This window comes from Empidonax traillii, unplaced genomic scaffold (genome assembly GCF_003031625.1).
Source record: "Empidonax traillii isolate 1590-97213 ecotype Southwest subspecies unplaced genomic scaffold, ASM303162v1 scaffold379:size601899, whole genome shotgun sequence".
Classification (NCBI taxonomy): domain Eukaryota; kingdom Metazoa; phylum Chordata; class Aves; order Passeriformes; family Tyrannidae; genus Empidonax; species Empidonax traillii.
Window position 1 is genome coordinate 42,671 of NW_020955572.1, and position 12,040 is coordinate 54,710.

The 12,040-nt window shown below is 33.5% G+C and overlaps 1 protein-coding gene across 2 annotated transcripts in view; it reads left to right on the top strand.

Annotated features, from left to right (window-relative positions):
- SPOCK3 (SPARC (osteonectin), cwcv and kazal like domains proteoglycan 3) overlaps positions 1-12,040 on the top strand; it is a 114,402-nt gene that overhangs the window by 39,636 nt on the left and 62,726 nt on the right. For both annotated transcript variants that reach the window (XM_027893079.1, XM_027893080.1), the window contains one exon: positions 6,107-6,233. In XM_027893079.1, the coding sequence (XP_027748880.1) occupies positions 6,107-6,233 (127 nt within the window). The remainder of the gene's footprint in view (positions 1-6,106; positions 6,234-12,040) is intronic.

A 12,040-nucleotide genomic window follows, 5' to 3' on the forward strand; every position in this document is an offset into this window, starting at 1 on the left:
CCAATTATAAAGGTATTTGTAATGGATGTTTACAGCTGGACAGTAGTCTGTATCCAATTGTATGTTTCTTGTCACGAGATCCGGAGTACGGATGCTATAAAACCTCTGAGCTATCCTATTAAAGCGGACATATTTGAGATCTCATAGATCGTGATTGTATGTCTCGGAGCCTCCCCACCAAAATGTGTGTATAAATCTCAGTTTCTTTTTTAATATTGCACACTATATATCCACTAAAATAGGATTAAATTATTTGAGGCCTTCATTTTGGAATCACTTAAAATTGTGAGCATTCCATGTAATCATTCAAGCTTTTCAAACCTTCTCAACTTTATTGCTGATTTAGCTGTGTAAGAGTTGACTGTTTATTATTAGTGAGGGATGTAATGAATTTTTTAAGATTTTATAGATTAAAATAATAATAAAGCCCTTTTTTTTTTTTTAAATAGCCCTTGAATAAGTGTGTGAGTTAGAAGATCTCTCTTACTGTCTGTTTAGTCAGTAGAAATGCATATATCTACTGAAAGACGTCATGTTTACTTCATACTTCCATGAAGTAGAAGAAGTCTTCTAAACAACTTGAATTAGGAAAAATAGTAGGTGAGTTGATAAACCTAATTACTAAGTCAATATTGCCAAGGTAATTTTGTATGATCTATAGTACGTGAAAAAAATACCTAGCAAAGGAAGCATCTTAATTGTTTAAATGACAATACATGGTTTTATATTTTCAGAATAATTAGAAGACCTTTTTCTGTAACTTCATTGTTCTCCAACTCCAATTTAGGCCAAAATAACTATGCTGAAGGGTCAAATTAGACATCCCATGATAGGTGGATTGTTCTGCCATGTGTAAACACCAAGTTTTTCTTCCACTGTATGCTTAACTTGTTATATAGTTACAATCTTTGCTCTCTAGACAGCTTTGTTCAAACAGTTTTTAAAGGTCGCAAAGGCTCTGTAAGCAGGATACGTGCTACCTAAAAGTATAAAAGTATTTATCACCAAATAGACACAGTATGTAGCTAGGATTAATTTGCAGTCAGACTGTATGTGAAGATGCTGTCCAGCTCTTGCAGGGTACTCAGTGGGTCCTTGCTTGCCTGACAGTTAAAGTACCTGTGTTGACTTCCATGACTCATTGAAATGGGCTTAGTGTTGCTTAAACTTCTGATTTTGTGTTTGCTTTTAGGATTTTAGAACTTTTCATATATGTGGCTTGTTTTCCCTCCACCCCTGACTCACCTAACGTCAACAATCTTAGTTCTGTCTGCAGTTTTACCTTTATTGTATTCTATGGTTCCGCTGTACATAATTTCTGACAGCTCTTTCTCACAGTTTAGTAGTTTCCTCAGAAGTCTGTGCCAAAGTTATTAATCCTTGCCATATTAAATGTCCTTAGGAAGAAAGCGAGGCAGTTAGCTGAGAGTTAACTCTGAAATATGTGTCATTCATCTCTGTTCTCATTGTTTGAACTGCAGGTACTTGTGAGATGATGGAGTGTACTTTGGTCCTTCATTGATCAGCATGGCTGGATTTCTTAGAGGCAGTGAGAATGTGGTTTATGCTCAACTCTTACCTTTAGTGGGCAAGTCTAAAGTTTTGACAGCCTAAGTGGCTCAAGACTTCTAAGTATAAGAATTTGTGGGATATGCAGGAGTAAAAGGCATGAAGTTCATAAAAGTCACAGGAAATTACTTATATCTGTGGCTTTCCTACTAAAACAAACAACCCACCTTGGACTGTGCTTGTGCTGTCCTCTGACCTGATTATCCACTAAGTAGTTCAATATGTATTCTGAAGTCATAAAAATAAGGATGAAGGATGTTTCCAATATCACTAGGTGAGACTATGCTGATTTCAAGGAATTCAGCGTTTAATACCAATATGCTATGGGAAGATGCATTCTTGTTTGTTATCTTTGATAATACTTTATACCAGTTCATACAAACAGATTTGTTAGTTCTGCTCAAAGTCAGGGTAAAAATGTTAAATATTTATTAAAGTGTCTCATTATCTAGATATTGTTTAGGCTCATGTGCCCGACATGCTTCTCTTGAAGTAATGTTATGGTTTTGCTAATTTAAACAGATCTTGTGGTAGATTACATATATTGAGTCAACTTGCATCTCTGTCTTCAGAAAATTCTGTGTGTGTGGTTTCTGTGATAGAAAATGAGGTGTGTGATATACATATCTCCATATCTCCAGTATTTGCTAAGCAAAATCTGCTTCAGCTTTGTGTATGTGAGCATTTCTAGTTAAATATATATGAAATGTGTGGAACTATGTCAAATCATTTCATAGTAACATAGTAGGCATATCTTTTGACATTTGAAAGAAACATCTCAATAGTACATTGACAACTGTAGTTTTCTTCCAGGATGCTTCTACTTGAAAAGGCAACTTTGAAGGAAATCCAGGCAACTCTAAAGAAAGCAAGTTGGATTTTATAATACAAGTATTTTTTTCTGATTATGTTAATCTGACTCAGCCTGACAGTGTCCTCCAAAGGCCATGGCAAAGCATAATCAGGCAGTCTCTCTAAATTGGAATAACTCTAAAATCTTCTAAAGATGCAAATGTAGCTATCAGCCAAGAGTTTGAAGAGTTCTTTCAAAGATTAGTTTTTAGTAGCTCAGATTTTTGTCTGCTAGTCCGTATTTGAAGAAATGTGTTTGAAGATTATCAAATCTAGCTGTAAAATACCATTTTTCAAGTGAATTGGGCACTCATGCATTTTATAGATGTCATTAAATGTCATGTTGCCAAAGAGTTGCTTGAAGCTAAATTATAAATGGGTTATATTATGCATTCTCAAAGTATTTGCAGGCACAATCACTGTGTATACAGGAAGGTAAGTTTATGTATGCAAACAGGTACATAGGCTAGAGTAATTGGGCAGATTGGCTAATTATGTTTCTAGGCAGACATGCACAGTTTGGTATATGCAAATTAATGCAATCACAAACATTCCTGATAAATGAAGCCCATATATTTCATTTTACCCTTTAGGTGTCAACAATGTCACATAAGGTGGAGCTTGCATATTCAGTAATAGTTATTTTACAGATACCAAAGCCCTCTTCAGGAAATTTAGAAAATTTCAGTGGAAGAGGTTGACTTTCATGTGGCATCATATATTTATTGTGACAGCATACTAACTAGAGTGTTAAATTGTATTTGCAGTAGAATCACAAAATTAAATGGTAAAATTTTGTTAGCTGCAAGTTGCAGTGATATGGATTTTTTTCTTGCATATTGAATTATAATAAATACAAGGAAGAAACAAGTGATTTATTAAAGTGAAGTAACCAACTTCTTTGCTATTTTTTTCTTGTCTAACATTTTAAAAAATAAAAATGTATTGCTTTATCTGCATATCTCACATAAATGATAACCAGTTATTCATACTGGGGTTATATATTGTACTTACTTCATGATATTGTGACATGCATCAATGATCTTAATTCAAGATGATTTATGTCATCACAGTAGTTTCTCAGTTATTTCCATGTAAACAGTTTGTATGCTAGCTCATTGCCTAGCTAAAAAAAAATAACCACAACACCTGGTTACATTGAAATAGTCAACAGAAACAAATCTGGTGCAGTTAAATAATGGTGAAAGGCAATGTTTGAGTACATAAGTAAAATGCATTTTTCATGTATTTTATGAAATGCACATATCTACCATAACTATCATTAAAAATACTTTTAATTGACTTTTCATATTTGCCGATCATCTCAATGACTGACAATCAAAACCAGCTATTCAGCATCTTTGATAATACAGAATCTAGTTTCAACATCATTGTACTAAAACTTCTGAATAAATATCCGTACAGTCCATTTCCATGATGAGGTATTTCTGGATTAATAACTTCAGAGTATCACTTTTTATGATTTGTTTATCATTGTACACTCCATTTCAAGTTTGGGGGAAAAAATAGATTTTTTTACAAAAATATTGTTAGCTATATAGAAACCCAGTTTTTGATAACAGGGAAGGTCTCAGGGGACTGCTGAAGGTCTCAGGGGACTTCTATGTAAAACAAGAAACGTAATGTTCTTCATCTCAAATGAGTACCCTGGAACACTCTTCCATTAAAAACCTAACAAAACAGAGGTTAGTTGAGGGAAGGCAATCTATCTGACTGCATCAAATAATTTCTGTTTTTTTCATAACCTCTTCACTTGTCACAGACCTGTGATTTCTCTGTTCTGAGTTTATTCTAATTTCCATTCTCCTTGTGACCCTTTGAGACACATCATTCTCTTTTTCTTCAGGTGATTTTACTTATCTCCATCCTAAAGGGCTTTTTTTTTTACCTTTTTTTATCTTTCTCTGCCTTTTCTTGTCTTTATACATTGAGGGCATGCACAAGAGTGCACATATACTAAAGTACCACTATTCCTTTCTTCGATACGTTTTAGGCACCTACACCCAAACACTGTGTATCTCTCAAATTCTGCTTCCAGTTTCTGTTTTTTACTGTTGTCAGTGAGCTTCTTTGTGATGTCTGGAACTTTTGAAATTGATTTGTGCAGCATTTTGAAGTTACTCTATCTCTGATAAATAGAAATTGCATCGGGTTGATAGTTGGGACACTGGTCTTGTCACTAGCTTCAGGCTACTGGGGCATTTCTGGATAATTGTTAGCTATGAAAGAAAAAAGAAGAGATGGATGCAGCCATCTATATAATCTAATGATCCTGGATCTCATGTAAATGATTGGAAAACTCTCAGTCAAGTGAGACGAACAGCAATAGTCAGATTATTACTATATATTATACATAAGCAAAGATACAGTTCAACTTTACTTTTTCTTACTATAATAGAATTAAGGTGGTTTTTTTTAGTCTTCAAATGATGCAACTCAGCAGAAAGGATTGTTCTTTATTCTTAATTAGGGTGGTATGTTTGAATTTTTTCCTTTTTTAATACTTCCTGGTAGACATAAAAACTTCCTGTATTGATATTTCGCCACTCATTACTAGCAAAATATTTCTAGATTATCTGTTGGTGAACCAACCTGAAAGAGTTCTGCTCCATTAAAGAATATTTGATTTGAGTTTTTTATAGGTTTGAACATCTGTTTGTGTCCTGATAAATCATTGCTATATTCTAAGTGTAATCAATTTTAGATTACTCACTAAGATCCTAAGCAGAAAACACAGAATAAAAATAATGCGTTATTGTTTAATTTTTTTTTTATTTATATGCAAGAAGTTAATATGTAAAGCAAATTCTTAGGTCAGTCTGTGAACTGGGCAACTCTCATAAAACAACTATTTCAGGATACAGTGGCTGCTAAATACTTTCATAGTGGGAAAAAACAATTGGGAAAACTAATGAATAAAAAATAATTCAAAGCTACAGAGAAGAAGCATGTCTGTCTGAAGATGGCCATGTGCCACAAACTGAAAGCTACCAAGGTATTCTGAAGAAGCATCACTAAGTTATGTTAGACTTTTAGTCTGACCCAATCTAGTGAAGTTAAAATGATCCATCTAGCTCTAAGTATCTGTTTGTATCAGCATGCACATATATGCTTTTATAGATTGATTCTGTGCCCTAGTGGATTACCTTTTCTTTGCCCTTTGAACTTTGAGTGTTGACTGAATTTTACAAATTATAATCTGTGAAAGGCAGTGTTCAAAGTGGGACAGACAGTACTCTTAAGGGCCACCTACCTTTTTCTATAGAAGTATTTATTTTATAATTTTCTGAAACTTAAATGTTGCCTCCTTAAACACCAGTATTGATACAACAGTTCTATTGATACTATTTAATAACAAAAAGAAGAGTAAGTGCCACATAAGTCAGACATCTTTCACTCATCAATAAGTGTAACATTCACCAAAGCATCATCTTAGTCACCTTTTCCTACTAACATGTCTTAGAAAGTGAAATCACTACAATGAATAATGTACAAAGGTGAGCAAGTGTATACCAAAGACATCGACAGCTCTTCACTTAGAAGAAAACTTTGTGATGTGAATTACTTATGGCTTACTGTTTGTAAAGGCTCATTGAAATACCCTGAAATATGTTCAATTTTTACTACTGCTTATCAGAATTACATACTTTTTGTTTACTTACAGTATGAAAGAGGCTGGTTTAGGCCATAAACAGTGGAGGGGTGGTCCCATTTCATCAAACTGCAAGCAGTGTCCAGTAGTTTATACCAATCCTGTTTGTGGATCAGATGGTCACACATACTCATCTCAGGTAAGAATTAAAGAAAGAACTAAATTAATCTTTCATTGTTCCGGTCCATTCCAGCTCTTGGAAAACAATATACTGTATTATAACAGAAATCAATATTTATTTGTTTTGGCTAATATATATATTGCAGACTGCAATTTACAACAATTCTAGTGTATTGTGTGATAAAAAAGCAAAATAGTAGCAAATCCTAAGCAGTGTAAACCACTAATCCCTGGAGTAGCACAGTGTAAGAGTGCTCCACAATACAACAGAGCTCCAAAAAAAGTCTGTCTGCAACAGACACCATGGCAGGATTTTGAGTATCCCAGTTGGGGATAGGATAGGTATTTTAAGTCAGATTTTCCAGTTGACCATTAAGGGTATGCTTCACGTTGCGGGTACCTAGACAACCTAGATGTAACATACACAGAAAGAAAATGTAATAATTTAAATAATTTTTGTATATCTTTCCTTGCAACAGCATTTTTTGACTTTTCAGATCATAATCAAATCTTCCTTCTGTAGTCCTAAACCCTCCTTTCTTTTCTCTCATACTTATTTGGAGACAGAATAATAATTTTAAAATGTTACTGTGAGTTTACCCAGTCTTTTTTTGGAGGAAAAATGTTGTGCTGCTCATTCTGAAGTCCAGAAATCATGGGACTGCATTAGTAGAGCATAGAAACTTGTGAGATGGCGGGACTTCGTAACGCTGAAAACAAATTAATTTGTTTAGCATCCTTTCTTAAAGCTTTCAGTAGGAGAATGTTCTGCCAGGATTAACAACTGAATCCTCTCTAGCAGAAAAAAATGTGGGCTTTTTTTCTCAGAAACAGCATGCAATTCAGTAATGTGAGAGGAGCTACTGTATTCTGTCTTACTGACACTGTAGCCTTACACTAACAAATTGTTTCATTACTAGATAATATCCAATGCTTCAAGAGAACTATAGTAATAGATTAAATTGATGGAGGTGGGAAAGCTCTGTGTTTGTTACTTATAAAGAAAAAAATTCCATATAGCTTTTTAAACAAAATACATGTATGATATTTCCTATTATTTAAAGATTTTTAGAGTCACCATTTGCTATATAGAAGTTTTTGTTTGTTTTTTCACTGTAATCACAAACTACCTCTGAAGCTGACAAAACAGAATTATTTTCCAGGAGTGACTGACTGTTGGATTCAACACTAAGTATCCTCTCCATGGATAGTTTCTTCTTGATAAAATAAAAACATCAGATATAATTAGTGCTTCCTAAACCCTGAAAATTCTTTTGCTTTCGTCCTAAATCTAATGTTAGAAATGTTTTTCTTACTACTTTGAATATTTAATTATAGGGATTTGGTCTAGAATCCTAATTTTCCTTTAAATAAAACAATTAAAAATTTCTAATACTTAGCCAGGATATCTGAGGCCTTACACATGAATTTTGGACTCCTTGGCTTAGCAAGAAAATAATTCCTTTCCGTGACAATATAACTTTAATTTAGGAATCTGGAAAGTATTCTTATTTTCATTCGCAGTAATCTTCTGGCTATGGTTTTGTTTGTGTTTTTTTTTTAATGAGCTAGAAGTGTGCCGACATTTTACTAGATGTTAGATGATACTGTCATTTAGTATTTATTTTGCCTTGCCATGTGAAAGTTCAGTCAGTCTTTAAGTCTAAGCCTAGCCTGCACATAAATATAAAACAGATGGTGGTCTCTACAATTTTGATATTTAAAGATGAGGTAGATAAGTTGATATAGATGATACTGGATGAGCAACTTTTTATTTTTTAAATACTGTATACATGACCCATTACAATCTCTCCCTGTGTTCTTCCTCATGTAATAAAAACATCACCTCCAGTTTTAACCTCATTGCTTCTGTCATATTATATGATATAGGAATACTGTATTATAAATAGTCTTATAGATAGAAGTGATCCTTCAGGCCTCTCATCGTCTGGTCTGAAGTAGGAGTACAGAAGTCTATAAACATTGATGAGATATGCATATTTTTAACTCAGTTCATGTGATAAAGGTGAGGCTGTGCTTATCAAATGGAATGATGAGATATAACTGGATTAAATAGACATACTGTGCTTTTATCCTAGTGTGTTGTCAGTGGTGCAGTCAGTTTAGTGGTACATTATCCAATCTCCATGTCCCTTCATGCATATAATGCAGAAATAATGAAGCATTGGAGAGGTTTTGCAGTGTTTTCCTTTTGTCTTCCACTACCTCATAATGGTAGATTTCAAATCTAAGTTTATGGCAGCAAAATGCTTAAAAAAAAAAAAAGTGATTACCAGAGAAGATCTGTGTTAGCCTAAAATATTTATTTTTATTTCTTTTCAATGATGTGAGGTTTCTGTAGTGCAGTTTCATCAAAACAGAGGTCCCCTTGTAAGGTCATTTCAAGAGCAGTGGTTTTAAAAATTGACATAAAGACAAATATTTGTGTTCCTTTACTCCAGGCAAAGTTTAGTTTCATTGTGTCATCAAGCTCCTGTAGGAGTTCATACACCAATTTTCTTGTATTTAGAATGCATTCATCAATGACTCTGGAAAATTGTATAATACATTTTCTGAAAATAAGTCATTAAATAGTAGTAGTATTGTAGAACACAGCCAGGCAGTTGACAGGGATCAGATGGATGCTGTTTTGGAAGTATACTCTCGCTTTTCAGGATAAGCCCATGCAAATGCTTCTATATAAGTTATGTAACTAGAGATATTTCATACATGTGTTTTGCTTTGGAAAACAAACAAAAAGATTATATAATAGGTGGACTATCTAGAAGGAAAGGTTATCTTCTAAACTGAGTTTTTCCAGAGTTAGGTAAGGATGTTTTCCACTAATTTTAGCAGACCAGGTTATGTTTACCAGTTTCTAAACCCACAATTAGTCACATGCAGTCAGTGTAAAAGAAAAGTAGCAGATGTGAGATATTCATTATTAGCATTACAAGAATGTTGAAATAAAAACATTACATGCTGAAATGTTGACTAATCAAAGTGAACATTAATCATTGTGTGAGAAGAAATTCAGTATAAAGACATCCTGCCAGGATTTTAACTTAATAGCCTTTAAAAAAAATTTGTGTTTTACACGTGGTCTGTTTTTACCTTTTGCGTTGCTCTTAACTTTGGCGCTTGAAAGTGCAGTTTGCATTTTTACACTTAGGAATTCTCAAGTATCATTAGGGCTTTAGTACCCCTATATACTTGACATTTTCCATGAAAAATGCTCATACAGCTTTTGCAGCCTGTTTCTAGTTTCATCTTACCTGGCATTAAAAGAGAAGTAAAAAGGACATGGAGTGCACTTCAGATGGGGTGTTTTGTGGAAGCAAACCACCTGCTGCCATTCTTTTACCCAGAGATGCAACTCAGTGCTGTGCAGCACACATTGTAAAGCTGGTGTAACTGTGGATGAGATGGTGATGCTCAGACTTGGATGCTTCTGTCGGAACACTTCTCCATTATTGTACTATATTATAACTGGACCTTTTGAAAAATGACCTTGAGGAACAAAAGTACGGTCATGCAGATGGAATTGTCTTTTGTGTGGTTTGTGCATATTTTGATTACAGCTCTGGTATTTGTTATAATAGGCTGAAGTTTTCTCTCTAAAGTTGAATGTGGTTGACAATTAGTTTTGCTATAACAAAATCTAAACTTAAATGAGATCAATGAACAGTGCTTTGAGTATTTTGAAAGGAAAACACCACAAAAATAAATTAATCTTCCAGAATCACTTTGGCAGTTTAGTCTTAGCAACAATTTGCTCAAGATGGTTTCATATTGATTGTGAATTTTTTTATGAAATACATTTTCTCCTAACTAAACTTCATGTTATGATATCCCTGCATGTGTAAATAGCAAGAAAAATCATGTTTTGCAAAAGCAATGGGTCTAAACTAGCTTATCAGACTGAGATGGAAAATGTATAGAAAAGTAATCTGAAAAGAGGATAAAAATTCTTGAAAGGCTATACAGATAGGCAGGTATGTGGTTTTCAGTTTTTTAATATTCAAATATTTTCTTCAGTCTCCCAAATTATGATTCATTTCTCATTAGAAGTGTTGAAAGAGAGTCAGTGGATAAAATCCAACTGTGTGAAGGGCTGAGATTAATACTGGTTGTTTACTCCGTCCAAATTTTGTTTATTGTTCAGCATGAACCTAAATTGCTAGATTTTTATTCTTATGACATCCCATATTTAACATTTTTATTTTAAAAATAATTGCTACCTTTATTAATTTCAGGTATTTTTAAGACTTTTGCTTAATAATCTATATCTCTTAGTGTATAAGACAGCTCGTATGGAGTGAGCATAAAATATATGTAATAATGTTTTTATCTTTGATAGTATTTTAAAAGATTGTGGTTTTATAAAAGTTAAATTTAATAAAATATGTTAGTTAATGTATTTTGAATTTTCAGGTCAAATGCCTGAGCTATTGACAGATCTTTTCTGCTTCAGAAGCGATTGCTAGAAATAGAATTGCCATTACAAAACAGATGTCTATTTTGTAATAGTAAACGAAAGTAGTTTTCACAAGCCTGATTCAATGTATGTCAGTCTTGCTTCTTAAATTGGGCTAATCCACTATGCCTTTCCATTTTTATCTGCCCTGTTACTAAGGAATCCACTGTAGATTTAACTGTCAATTGAAATGTAGCCAAAAATAATAAGGTTAAATCATTGCCTGCCATCTTTAGTAATAAAATAATATAATCTCTGAAATAAACTATTTGACAGCATGCAGGTCTTTGGTTTTGTAGCTGGAAGAAGCAGCTTCTTCCTGGTGCTCTGCTAGCATTGGTTTGTTTTTCCATTAAAAGTGGGTTTTGTCAAAAGAGACCTCTCAAAACTTTAGATTTGTGTCTCTACCCCTAGCAATACCCAGCCAAAATCATCCTGTTCAAAGTAGAAAAATGTAATCAAACAGAACAAAGTGTTTAGCTTCTAAAAAGATTCTCTTAGATACTTAGATTCTCTTGTTGATGCCGGTCACATTTATACTTGGCATGAAATACTGAAATACAGCAAAGTTTCATATTTCAGACAGTATAATTTAGACCAGCAGAGCTGTAAACTAGTCATGTTGGTGCAGAGAAAAAGAAAAGCTTCTGTCCTAGTAATTTGTTAGATATCAGAGGTAAGATATCTGTAACATTAAAGAACCATCTTTTTCTAAATTTGTAATTTTGAAAAGCTCACAATGAAATGTTTTAAACCAGAACCATTACTACTTAGATATTTCACTGAAAACAAATTCAGATGTACCTGATTGTTTGATTTTTCAAGTTTTCAGTATTCCTAATGCTTTAATGAGAATTAACTGTGTTTTTATATACTTACATTTCTCTTCTTAGAGTACATCTATAATTTTTGGATTTTCTATAACTTATGGATGTCTGTAATTTATGGATATTTTAAATTACTATTGAAAGGGGAATGATGTTTGTAGAGTCTTCTGTTATATGACTTTAATGAGGCTTATTTAGCATTCAACATTGTGATACTAAACAAATATAAGAAAATACTAAAAGAATACAGTTCTTTATCCACAGAAAACTGTCTGGGATTCAGGTTGTCTGATGAGGTGCCTGGTAACCATATTCACTTCTCACCCAAAACCATGTCACTTCAAAGTTTCTAAAAACCACATATGGAACAACTCATCTAGAAGTTTCTGGGCAGTGCTGGGTGTTGCTGTTAAGTTCCTATTCACTTAGGAAGAATTTGAAGCATTTTTGATGCATCTTTGAAGCATTAATGTACACCTGCCACCCTCATTCTTGGGTGGGGGTGGGAGTTGGGGTGGGGAA